The sequence below is a fragment of the Nanorana parkeri genome, unplaced genomic scaffold (genome assembly GCF_000935625.1).
Source record: "Nanorana parkeri isolate BGI_ZX_2015 unplaced genomic scaffold, ASM93562v1 scaffold686, whole genome shotgun sequence".
NCBI lineage: Eukaryota > Metazoa > Chordata > Amphibia > Anura > Dicroglossidae > Nanorana > Nanorana parkeri.
In genome coordinates, this window is record NW_017306954.1 from 385,124 (window position 1) to 397,647 (window position 12,524).

The following is a 12,524-nucleotide window of genomic DNA, read 5'->3' on the forward strand; positions in this document are numbered from 1 at the left end:
AGAGCCAGAGAGAAAAGAGAGCCAGAGAGAAAAGAGAGCCAGAGAGAAAAGAGAGCCAGAGAGAAAAGAGAGCCAGAGAGAAAAGAGAGCCAGAGAGAAAAGAGAGCCAGAGAGAAAAGAGAGCCAGAGAGAAAAGAGAGCCAGAGAGAAAAGAGAGCCAGAGAGAAAAGAGAGCCAGAGAGAAAAGAGAGCCAGAGAGAAAGAGTGAGGGAGAAAAAGAGCACGAGTGAGAAACCAAGAGAGCAAGAAAAGACACAGAGATGAAGAGGAAGGAGAGACAGACAGAGAGAGAGAGAGACAGACAGAGACAGACAAATAAAGACACAAAGAGAGATACACAGACAAAGGAAGAGAGTAATAGTGTGTTTTAGGGCTAGGGTCGATGGGCTTTTGTTTGCTTCAGAACGGCTTCTCACCCCATACAGGTCTATGGGAATGTAAAAGGTCAGGAGGAGGTGGCCTACAAGTGAAATGCGCCTGCAATGAATTCTAAATGGTCTCAGAGGTCTAGGCTGAAACTGATGTGAAAGCGCGCTGCATTCCCCCATCAGAGCCCACTGACACCAGTCCATACAATGATAGGGAGACGAGAGCACGACACACAAGGAGCAGGAACGATAAATGATACCTAAATCAGCCTCTATGCTTTTCTTCATGTCTTTCTGCAGCTTTTTGGTCTGATCTTCCAGCCTGCAAAATACAGAATGGGATGTTACAGTGTCATGTGTGAAAGATTGTGGGGAGACCGCATGCAAGCAGTAATAGTATATAACACATTCAGAAAACCTGACACCCGTCATCAACTCCCAATATTACTGAACCAGGCCAGAAACAAAGCCAGAGGACGGTTCACACTGTCATGTTTGACGATTGACCTGTCTTTATGTGTATTTTGTGCCTTTTTCGTGAACTTTGCAGAGACTGAGGTTACTATAATACATGCATTTTTTTAAACAATTATTTCCATTCATCTTTGACGGCTCTGCATTGTGGGTGTAATTTAATGCATGCGAGAAATTTCACACAATAAGAATGATGAGATCTGGTAAAGTAAATTTAATGGCACTAATCATATTGGGGGTTTTTTCTGCACTGGCTCATTAAATAGTCATGCAAGCAGTATTTAAAAAAAAAAAAAAACTACCATAAAGAGTAATGGAATTGGAAGGAAAATTACAATCCACTTGTTTTAAATAAAGACATAAAATTGGCTTGAAAAAGGTGTAAAAAACACAAGTAAAAAACAGATGCAAAAAGCTCACGCATTTTCAAACACATAAATGTAAACCATAAAAACACCGGATGCAATGAGATCTGAATGGTGCCAACCAACTATAATGGCAGAGATCTCAGAATGCATTGCTGTGCCGTTTCACATGCATTTAAAGCAGAACTCCGGGCATTTAAAAAAAAATCTGCAGTGTAAGTTTTACTTAACTTGTTAGCCTTATTTGTGGGAGGAGCCCCACACATTTAATCCCTCCCCTCCCCTACTCACCTGTCGGTACGTCCGTGACACCCCACCCGCCCTTACCCCTTTTGATAACATTTTACTCTGAGTATGCCCCCTTATTTGCATACTGACCATAGTGACCACGGCACAACTCAGGTCAAGTTAGGCAGGTTCATCATCTCAATGTTCAGGTACGTATCAGTGGGGCTCTGACTACAATTAGACATAAAGTGCTGTATACCACCATGTGTGTCCTTTCTCTAATATTTACACATTAATGGAGGCCTCAAGCACAGGGAGTGTGGCTGTAGCTGATTGGTTGCCATGCACAGCTGCTCCAGATTTTGATAAATTCCCTTCAAAGTGTTTTGTGAATGGGAAAAAGGGGAGAGAGGAGCGGACAAATGACAGTGAGGCTTCAACGTATGAGAGTCACAGTTCTCCTATCGCACCACCCAAGTATAGAGATAGCTTTTAGAGATGCACCGATACTAGTATCGGTGCCGATACCGAGTATTTGGGTGAGTATTCCTACTTGCCCAAATGCTCTGATACCTTCCCCCAATACCTGAACTTCCGGTCAGAGGAAGATTTCCTCTGACCTGCAGTGCCGTAGGGGAACATGGAGCCGGCTTCCCGTGCGATCAGGAAGCTGGGCGGTGAGTATTGGCCCGCCTCCCTGATTGGCCCGTGAAGCCGGCTTCATGCCGATTGCCCGGAAAGCCAATCAGGAAGCTGGGAGGCTGCCCATTACTCGCTGCCCAGCTTCCTGATCATACCGGAAGCTGGTTTCTCGAGCAAGCACAATCAAGCCGGCCAGACAGCATGGAGCCAGCTTCTCGGGCAATCAGATTGCCCGGGAAGCCGGTTCCATGCCATTGGAAGCACCAGTATCGGTATTCTGTATCAACCAGTACCGAAAGCAAAGTATCGGTACTCGTACTCGATACTGAAAAACCTGTATCGTTGCACCCCTAATAGCTTTCGTATCCAACTGAATGAATGTGTAAATATTACAGAAATTACAAACATACCTATAGTGGCATACAACTTCTAAGACTTAAAGTGACATTAAAGTCAATTTTTTTCCCCTCCCCCAATGTTAATGTTAGCACTTACCTTAAATGATGTTTCTTAATACGATCTACGGTCTCCGATCCAGCGCTGACTCCTCTGAGCTTGCTGGCACTTCCTGTCCCACGGTGTCTGCATGCGGGTGCACGCGTCCATAGACTTACCTTGTGTCTCTCCTCGCGTCCCGGCCGAAAATGTGAACTGCACATGCGTCCGCCCCAAAGTGCTTTGCGGCCTCCAGAGGAGCTTCACATTTTCGGACGGGAGCATGCGGGGAAGACACAGGTGAGTATTAACCTCTGTTAAAGCGTTTCATAAAAAAGAAAACTTTTTGGATAGATCTACTGCTTGCTAGCTGCAGCTTCTTTTGAGAATAAGGATCCTTATCCTGGTCTGTTATCTTTGTGAATTGAGCCCAATGACAGTAATGGAAAGGTGACTTACTGTTGGAGCTTTCCATATTCTCGTTCAAAGTCTCTTTCTACCTGAAACCAGAGAAGACACGTTAGTGCCCCGTTATAGTGACCCACATCCCATCCAGTACATGACAACACTCACTCCCTCCTCAAGACTTCAGAATATCAGGGACCCAAAGATTCACATTTCTAACGAAGCGTCACACCTTTTTATCTGTTGTACGAGATAGAGAGAAAATACCTTGGACATAGGCAACGTGTTCTAGGGCACTCATCCATCTACGATGGGTCAGAGCACCATTTTCATATTTACGCCACAATGCTCTGTCCACACGTTCTTGGCTCTTTGCTTTACGACCAAATATTATTTCATCCTTTCTTTCCTTTGTTTTAAAAGTCTTTACCACTCATCAATTAAGAATTAACATTGAGCGATGCCCTAGAATTATTGCTCTTCCTCCAATTTTTAATGGCGATATGTAATGTGTGTGGCACGCCACAAGTGGCATTTTCACATGTATGTGCAAAGGAGGGACAGCCCTTCCCAAACGCGGGACAGCTCCTTCCCAAACGAGGGACAGCTCCTTCCCAAACGAGGGACAGCTCCTTCCCAAACGAGGGACAGCTCCTTCCCAAACGAGGGACAGCTCCTTCCCAAACGAGGGACAGCTCCTTCGGAAAGAGGGACAGCTCCTTCGGAAAGAGGGACAGCCCTTCGGAAAGAGGGACAGCCCTTCCGAATGAAGGACAATTGGGAGGAACACTTAAGCAGAAGAAAATTATCAGGCAACGTAACAAAGGGCAACATTTCCAAATACACAGTACAGTCAGCTACCTGCCTGTGCCCCATTAAGGAAGCCGTGATGTCAATGTACAACTGCTGCTAAAATGTGTATTTCGTTCTGTACTGAATGAGGAAATGCGAGGACCTCAGTCAGACTATCTGGCTGTCTGAGTCCATGCTGGGAGCACTTCCTCTGGCTGCCTGTCCCAGTGATTGGAGGGAATCTCTCCAACAGGTAGCAATAAGACTTCTTTTTATTTCTTCTAAAATTATCTGCAGGTTCCTAGACTAGATGGATGAAATTATTTATTTTTAAAGTGGAATTCCAGCCCACAAAGGTGTGTATATTGATAGAGTGTGGATATGGATAATGCACAGAGTAAAGAACACTTAGAGCTAGGGATGCACAGATACCGTTTTTTCAGTATCTAGTAGGGATGCACTGATACCGATACTGGTATCGGTGCCGATACCGAGTATTTGGGTGAGTACAGGCATTCTGATTGGCCGGAAAGGCGGCGTCATGCTCCCTTGTCATCTCATGAATCATAATATTAAGAAACTGACCTTAAATCATTAGTTTGTATTGCTTTAGAAAAAAATGTGACCTGTCCCTTTAAGAAAAAGCATCGGTAATTGGTATCGACGAGTACTTGATCAAAAGTCGTAAAAAAGTGGTATCGGTGCATCCCTAGTATCTAGTACGGGTACCGAAATGTTTTTTTTTCCGGTACACATCGATAACGAATACCGACACCGGAAGTCCCATTAAGGAAGCCGGGTGGCCTTAAAAGACTCGCCACCCGGCTTCCTGATAAGCCAGGAAGCCGGCTCCATGCTCCCTCATCACCAAGTGACAAAGAAGCATGGAGCCGGCTTTCTGTTCTTTAAACATTTATGATCATCTATATCACATATAGAAACCCTGTATGTGTTTCAGCAAGGAAGTAGGAGGCTATCCATTTTCCATGACCGAGCCCTTCCCCAGTCCCTGACATGGGCTATGGAAAGCAGAACAGTGATATGACAGGTACGAACTAAACTGCTTTCCACGGAGCCGTCGGATCTGCGAGTCCGTGATGTCATAGCTGCTCCCGCCCACTCGTCATAAGACAAGGTGGAATTTATGCTAATCATGTGGGTGCAGAGGTACACAGTCACACACAATGGAGGCTCTGTGAAATATGGGAGCAAGATCCCAAACCACACATCATCGGCTTCCCACACTGGATAGCGGAGAGTAGGCATGCAGCTCACACAGCAAAAAAGCGGACTTAGGAACCGCAGCTAAATCCAACAGCCAGGAGTTTCTTATTGCAAATACACATAAACACATGTATGAAAAAAAAAAAAAGTCCCAGAAGAACAGGAAATGAGGTGCTGACTGAAATAAATGGGCCAGCAAACAAGTTCAACTACTGGAAAAAAAACTAAATTTGTAGTAAACGAAAGTATTCTAGTAAAGTGGAACTGAACTCAAAAGTGAAGATTTGCTATGTTGTAGAGAACATCTAGAGATGCTAAGTGTGCCTAAGCGTTACCCTGAAATATGCACCTTTTGTCTGGAATTGAACAATAGCAGGGCACTTCTTGTAATGTGAGGGTGCCTAGGCACCCCGGTGGCCTCCTAGAGATCTAAGGCACTGCTGCCTCTGACTGCTAGTCTCAGGAGATTTGGAGAGAGATCTGGTGATGTCATCACTGTGCTGCTCACTATCCTTGCTAAAGGTTCTGTCTTGAGGAAACAAAGCCCTGCCCTTACCAAGATGGCCGACCCCACACAGAGACACAGTGTAGAACAAAGCAAGAAAAAATCAGTGATGGAGGGGGTAGGGAATCAATTGCGTGGAGACCACAGGCAATACAGATGACTAGTCCTTTGCCCTCTGCCTGCCCTTTTTTGGCCACAACTTCCCTATTTCAATGACCTTTTAAAGCAGAACTAGACCCTCCAATCTAACCGTCTCCCAAAACAGTTACTTTCAATGCATGACTCTGGTAATACGAGTCAAGGATGCCTTTTCCCTATTTCAGCTCTCAACCAAACTTTCAAGCCCTCAAGTGGCTGGTGTCACCACATGTGCAGCACCATGGCAACTGCAATCCAAACAGAGGCCAAGATGGCGCCTTCCTTGGCCGTAAAAGATGGGAGGGTGTACTTCCACTTTAAGGCCTTGTTCACACCAAGCGCAGAGCAGGTGCAGAGCAGATCAGTTGCAGACCGGATCAAAACTGCATCCAATGTATTCCAATGGCATTTTTTGCTCCAGTTCACATCGCAGCATGCAGTTCCAGAGCAGGTGAAAAAACTGCAGCAGGCCCTGGATCTGCAAACGCATCAAAAACGCATGCAAATGCCTGGAACGCACTGAAAGCCAATTTTAAAATGTTAAAAAAATATATTTTTTAATTTTAGCCAAAAACGCGTCAAAAACGCATCTAAAAGACTAGCGTGCGTGTGCAGAAACCTGACCGGATCTGCTCTGCATTTGGTGTGAACAAGGCCTAAGGTCTCGTTCACACCTACGCGTATTGCATATGCGCGACCGTCGCGCGTTTCCGAAGGCTACTTGGCTGTATCCCAATGGAAACGCGCAACAAAAACGGCCCAAAGTAGTACCTGTACCTTTTCAGGCGTGGGCCGTTTTGTAGCGCGTTAGGGACGGGCGGAAATACGCCAAGGTGGGAACGAGACAATTGAATACAATGGGATTTAGATTTTTGAGCGTTTGTCGAGCGTAGAACGTGCTACAAAACGTTCAGGTGTGAACGAGGGCTTAGTGTTTGACCTGGGGCTAGAACTCAAGGCCTTGGTGAGATGGTGATTGGCGGATGGTTGCAACGAATGCTTCGCTTCTTCAATCCTAGACCTGTCATTTTACTTACTGCTTTTGGGACAATCTGCTTTTTGGGCCCGGCTTTGAAAAGGTTCCTAGAAAAGACAAACAAAACATTTGCATCAATGCACATATTCCGATAGAAATAACAAAGAATCCAAACTGAACCAAAATAATTCAAATTATAACTTAAAAAGTAGAATTTTACCCCCTTTCACTAAAAATCGCATCAGTCTGCGCTCTGCATGCTGGTATGAAATCATCTTCCAATCATTAGTTACACGAACAAGATTTGCTTTACATACAATTACTGTTCTTCCACTTCCTGGTGAGGCACTGGCCATGTAGCCCTGGTCTCACAGATGCATCCTGGGAAGTCTACATCACCAGTGCCTTCCTGGGAAATCTCATCCGTAAACTGCACAATCTCAGAGGACTCAGGGAAAGCCACCCCCCCCCTCAGATGACGTGTGCGGTCACATGTTCCAGGAGGCTAACCCAGAGTTCCAGGAAGTAAAAGGAGATGGATTCATCTGCCCTTAGATGAACCATATGCAGTACGTTCCGGCCCAATTCTAGCCAGAACGCACTGCCTCGCATTGCGGCCGGCTCACTTTTTTGTGGGGCAGGAGGGGGCGTGGCGGACCATTGAAGCTGTACTACATTTGATACTTTTAAAGTAAAAGTCCTGCCTAAAAGCACACATAAAAGATGTCTACAGCTGCCTTTATTAATCAGAAAAGCTTTTGCGCTCCTCTCCAATTTAGTTTTACTTACTGGTTACAGGATGCTGACTTTTCCGGATTTCCTGGCTACGCTTTACCAACAGCTATTCCCCTTGTCTGTAATGGCCACTCAGGCAGTCTTACTGGATAGTGGAGCAACCCATCAGCAAGGCGGGAAAAACTAGGCCCCAGTAACAAAGTGAAACTATAATCAGAGAGGGGCACTGAGGAGGGTTTTATAGCCAGGAAACGCTAATGCCCATATGTCAAAGTGGACCTGTAGCACAAGGAGCACAAGCAACACTTGCAATAATGTGCAACTGTCAACAGCCAGTGTAATGTTGGTGAAGTGTGTCCCACTGCCGGAGTCTTCCTTCTCTAGCTGTGGTGCAGCCAGTGATGATACGACTCCTGCCCATACGTAATGTCAACGCAACATCCCAACACGAGGCTCTACGTTTCCACAGCATAACTTCACAACATGCTGCAGGCCGTGTTATGAGGAAGTGCAATGGTTAGTAAAAGGGAAAAAGGAGATTTTTGGCAGAAGAAACATTAAAAAAAATCTCTTGTACCAAATATCAGAGCAGCTAGAATGTTTGTGACTTCCGGGTTCACCTGTAAATGTTTAGATTCATTCTAAGACTTAAAATGACATTAAAAGGAGAACTATGAGGTGAGTGCTTTTCACTCACCTCATAGTTCTAGCCGACCTGTGACAATGAGACTGTCACAGGTTGGCTCAGTAGATCGGGAGGTGAGCCAACACATACCAGCGTTCGCTCACCTCTCGATCCTGTCACGGCTCTCTGCCGTGACAGGGAAGTCCCGCCCCCCACAGTGCTAATGTAAGGACTTAGCTTAAATGATGCCTCTTGATCCGTTCTTCTTCTTTCCTGTCGTTTTCAGTCTTCTCTCCAGCGCTGACTCCTCTGTCCTCCTCTTCTCTGATGTCTCCTCGTCTCCCGGCCGAAAATCTGTACTGCGCATGCGTACGCCCCAAGATCCTTTGCGGCCGCCCGATAAATTTTCAGATGTTCGGACGGGAGTGCGCGGCGAAGACACAGGTGAGTATTAACCCTTTGAAAATGTTTTTTTTTTTAAATCGTTTTGTACAGATACCAAGTACAGTACTCGGTACAAGTACGAGTACATGTACCGATACTTTTGAGCTCCAAGACTAGACTAGAGAACAATTCAAAAATTAGGAGGCCGCTGTCATGTGTAAGGCGCACACGGAGCTCCCGGGATTTGTACATCTCTGCTTTAATGTACGATTTTGTGTTTATAAATATAAATAAAGGGATGCACAGATACCAGTTTTGCGAGTATGAGTACTGGTACTTGCCGAGTACTTACAAGTACGAGTACTGATACATTTTTGTTTATTGTCATGTGACAGTTTTTCTAAAACAATACAGACTAATGATTTCAGGACAGAGGTGGAGCACCAGAGCCAGGTCCCAGCTGCAACCGCTGCAACCCTGGTAGTTCTCATGAAAATGCCAAGTATCTGCACTGGTACTCGAAAAGTATCTGTGCATCCCTAATATCTACTGCTTGTTAGCCTTATATATATATATGCAAAAAAACAAATGAGGGTTTAATAACCCTTTAAGAGTGTATAAACCCAATTACTAAAATGTCATCTCAGCGTTACCATGTTATTATAATGTAGTTGTATCCATTAAAATGAAAAAGCCATTTTCAATGTTTTTAAATTTCATTATTATAATAGCTGGTGATCCTGCCATTAGGGGTTGTTCACTTAGAGTTACAGGGTGACAACACCGTGTCTCTGTCTCCGAAGTGTGTTCCTCTGTTGTCACCCTGTAACACAAGGCTTCTGATGAAGAATGCTAGTAGTCGTTGCAAAATGTTGCTGCCATGGTCCACCATTGTCACCATTATTATTATTATTACACAGGATTTATATAGCGCCAACAGTTTGTGCATCGCTTTACAATATAAGGAAGGCATTACAGTTACAATACATTTCAAGACAATGTAAGGAGGGCCCCGTTTGTTACACCATTAGGAATCACACCATAGAAATATCATGCAGGGACAGACAGACAGGATATAGTGGTGAGAGGTTAGCACTGGGATTGACAATCCCTGGCGCACATGCCCAGCCTGGCATGCAAACCCATTCTTTACAGCTTGTAATTGACAGCTCCCTCGAACTGGCTGTCAATCACAAATTTGGGCCACCCATTTCCATGACGTGCCTGAATGGCAAAGGTGTGCTGAGGAGGCCGTGAACTTGGTCTTCCCATGCTCCTGCCTTGAGGATCCCTCATTTGACAGCCTACCAGACTGAAGCAGGAGGTTACCTGGTCAATGGGAGGATTTTCTGTTCCCCGCTATATATGGAGCTTGTGATGCATACAATAATATTTAAGAGCGATTTTCTGTTCCCTGTGCACTGCCTCTCATCCAGCCGCAATGCGATTATTATTATATGGTTGCGTCCAACCAAAATGCTGCAAGCACTATTTTGATCGCACCGGACTGCAGGCATAATGTGCGCTGCGATCCCGTGCGGCCCGAGGGCGTGGCTACGATGCCATTCACTTCAATGGCCCGCCACGCCCCCCCCCCCCCCCCCCCCAAAAAACGCACATAAGACTCATCTCTTCAGGGAAGCCTAGCACCCCTCAACCTAACCACTGAACCATCACGTTCCCAAACAATTCATCCCCACACAGCTACCTCCTCATGTATCACTGGCCCTTCCCTTTGAGATTGTAAGCCCTCAGGGGCAGGGCCCTCCTTACCATCTTGTCTTGAATTGTATTGTGATTGTAATGTCCTCCTTATATTGTAAAGCGCTGCGCAAACTGTTGGCGCTATATAAATCCTGTATAATAATAATAATATACAGCGTCCACACTCCTGCCAGCCAGTGCCTTACTATATACGGTATGTAGATCACACAAAATATAAATAAATGATACACGCACACCCCGGTATCAGCTTTCTGACATTACGCTCCCACATACTAAAGTGTAAAACAGTATAAATATAGAGAGTGGAAAAGTTAAGCGGTAAATAATTAAAAGAGGAAGATGAATATAAGAACAGACTCATCAGCTATAATTAAACCACGCTTCTCTTTTTTTTTGTTTGTTTGGACTGTACATTTCAAGTGGAACAAATCAGACTGGATTTCCCTTCGCTCATACTTGCGTACCAACTCATTTAAATAGGAAGCTGGAAAGATGTATACACAAATACATATCAATTGAGATTTATCAGAACAGTTGAGAAATTCTATAAAGAGCTTCTGAAAGTGAAACTGAAATGGAGACGCAGTGACAATACTGTCTTAAAATCGGCTTCATGACAGAAGCAAATACCTGGTCAGGTTGTTATAACGGAATGGAATTGGAACAATTTATTTACCTCAACAATCCACTATAAGATTAAAAGGTACACGGGTCCTACAAACTAGAAATCGAAGCTTGCCATACATAAAAGGGACCACAGCTGATCAGGCCAGGACTTGGTCCTCTAGAGTCTAGACCCTTGGTTCTCAACTGGTGGGTCGTGACCCAAAAGTGGGTCACGACCCCATGTTTAGTGGGTCGCCGCATGCCTTCCACTTTTCTAGGTGAGAGGCTCATCAGCCTTCACCTAGCGCAGCACCGTCCATTCTCACACCAAGCTGCCATTCAAAATATGCTGCCCGGTGCCAAGTGTGGGATGGGGTGGGCTGGGGAGTGAGATCCATCCATATGTGCATTGCTTATAGCTTCCTCACATGTCCTGTAGAGGTGCCTGGACCGCAGTGACATCACATTCTGGCTCCTGACACCTCTACAGGTGCGCATGGGAGATGTAACAGCAATGCACATATGTATGGAGCTCCATCACAGCACAGCAGCCCACACTGCCGTGCGTTCCATTGCAGTGCAACCTGGTTTGCGACTTAATGACTGCGGACAAGTGTGGGTCTTGAGGTTACACAGGTTGAGAACCACTGCTCTAGACATAACTCTAGACCACCTCAGTCCCCTGGAAACATTACATTACAGAGTCTTCTCCAGCTCCTGACCAGGTGTTCCTCAGAGGTGACCAGACCATTCACTCATGTTTACCATTATGGTTTCCTGCACTTGGCCCACCACACTTCAGGGGTTTGGAAATTTGTTAAAAACTAAAGCGGGGGGAATCTCATAAATGTGTCATGAGAGGCATCTTTATTAAGCATGGTGCGCGAAAAGGGAATTGTCATCACGGATCTCGCTTCTGCTGAGTCGTCTACGTGTGTTGGAGACTCGGCATAAGCGATCGCAGGCGATAGAGGCTGGGGCGGAACTGATGGAGGTTAGGACCGAATTGAACACCTTAATTTTTCAGAGAGTCAAGGGTAGATTGCTCAAGGGTCGTAGGACTTTTTATGAATACGCAGACAAACCTGGGAGACTGTTGGCCAATGCCCTCCGGGGATCCCAGGGACGGACCCATGTCTCACACATAATCACCTCCTCGGGCCGCAAGGTGACGTTGTCTGCGGACATTGCGGCAGAGTTTAGGTCGTATTATGCATCCCTGTACAACCTGGGGCCTTCGACTCCCTCACCCCAGGGGCGGACGCCACTGGATGCTATTGAGCAATATCTCAGGGCCTCTGGGATGCCGTCCCTTGCGGCCGAGGAGAGAGATAGTATGGAAGCACCGATCCAGCCTGCAGAACTGAGGCTAGCGCTGAAATCTGCTCATGCGGGGAAGGCGCCTGGACCGGATGGCTTCACGCTCCCGTATTATAAAAGCTTCTCTGACGCTCTGATGGACCCCTTTCTGGAGGCATACAATGCCATTCTGACTGGGTCATCCCCTCCAGTGGATACTCTACGTGCATGGATTACGGTGATCCCAAAACCAGATAAGAATCTTACTCTATGCAACAACTATCGTCCCATTGCGCTCCTCAATGTTGACCTAAAACGGTTTGCCAAGATCCTAGCCAACAGATTGCTGCCCCTTATTCCCCAACTGGTTCACCCGGACCAGGTGGGATTCATACCGGCGCGCGAGGCAAAAGACAATACCACCAGGACCCTTAATGTTGTTCACCGGGCCAAGGTGGTGGGGACCCCGATGCTACTACTCTCTACGGATGCCGAAAAGGCATTCGATAGAGTGAGCTGGGATTTTATGTCGGGGGTTCTCCGCCACATTGGCCTGGGGAAAAACATGCTGGCGTGGATCATGGCGCTTTATTCCACC

General features: G+C 46.0%; 1 protein-coding gene across 2 annotated transcripts in view; it reads right to left on the reverse strand.

Annotated features, from left to right (window-relative positions):
* The window catches only part of BIN3 (bridging integrator 3), a 54,233-nt gene that overhangs the window by 12,215 nt on the left and 29,494 nt on the right, over positions 1 to 12,524 (reverse strand). The window contains exons 1-4 of one of the 2 annotated variants that reach the window (XM_018563697.1): positions 10,486 to 10,493; positions 6,614 to 6,659; positions 2,972 to 3,012; positions 629 to 690 (exon numbers count right to left, since the gene is read on the reverse strand). In XM_018563697.1, coding sequence (XP_018419199.1) covers positions 629 to 690; positions 2,972 to 3,012; positions 6,614 to 6,659; positions 10,486 to 10,493 — 157 coding nt within the window. Of the gene's footprint in view, positions 1 to 628; positions 691 to 2,971; positions 3,013 to 6,613; positions 6,660 to 10,485; positions 10,494 to 12,524 lie in introns of those variants that run through there. The other variant, XM_018563696.1, reaches the window with a different exon arrangement.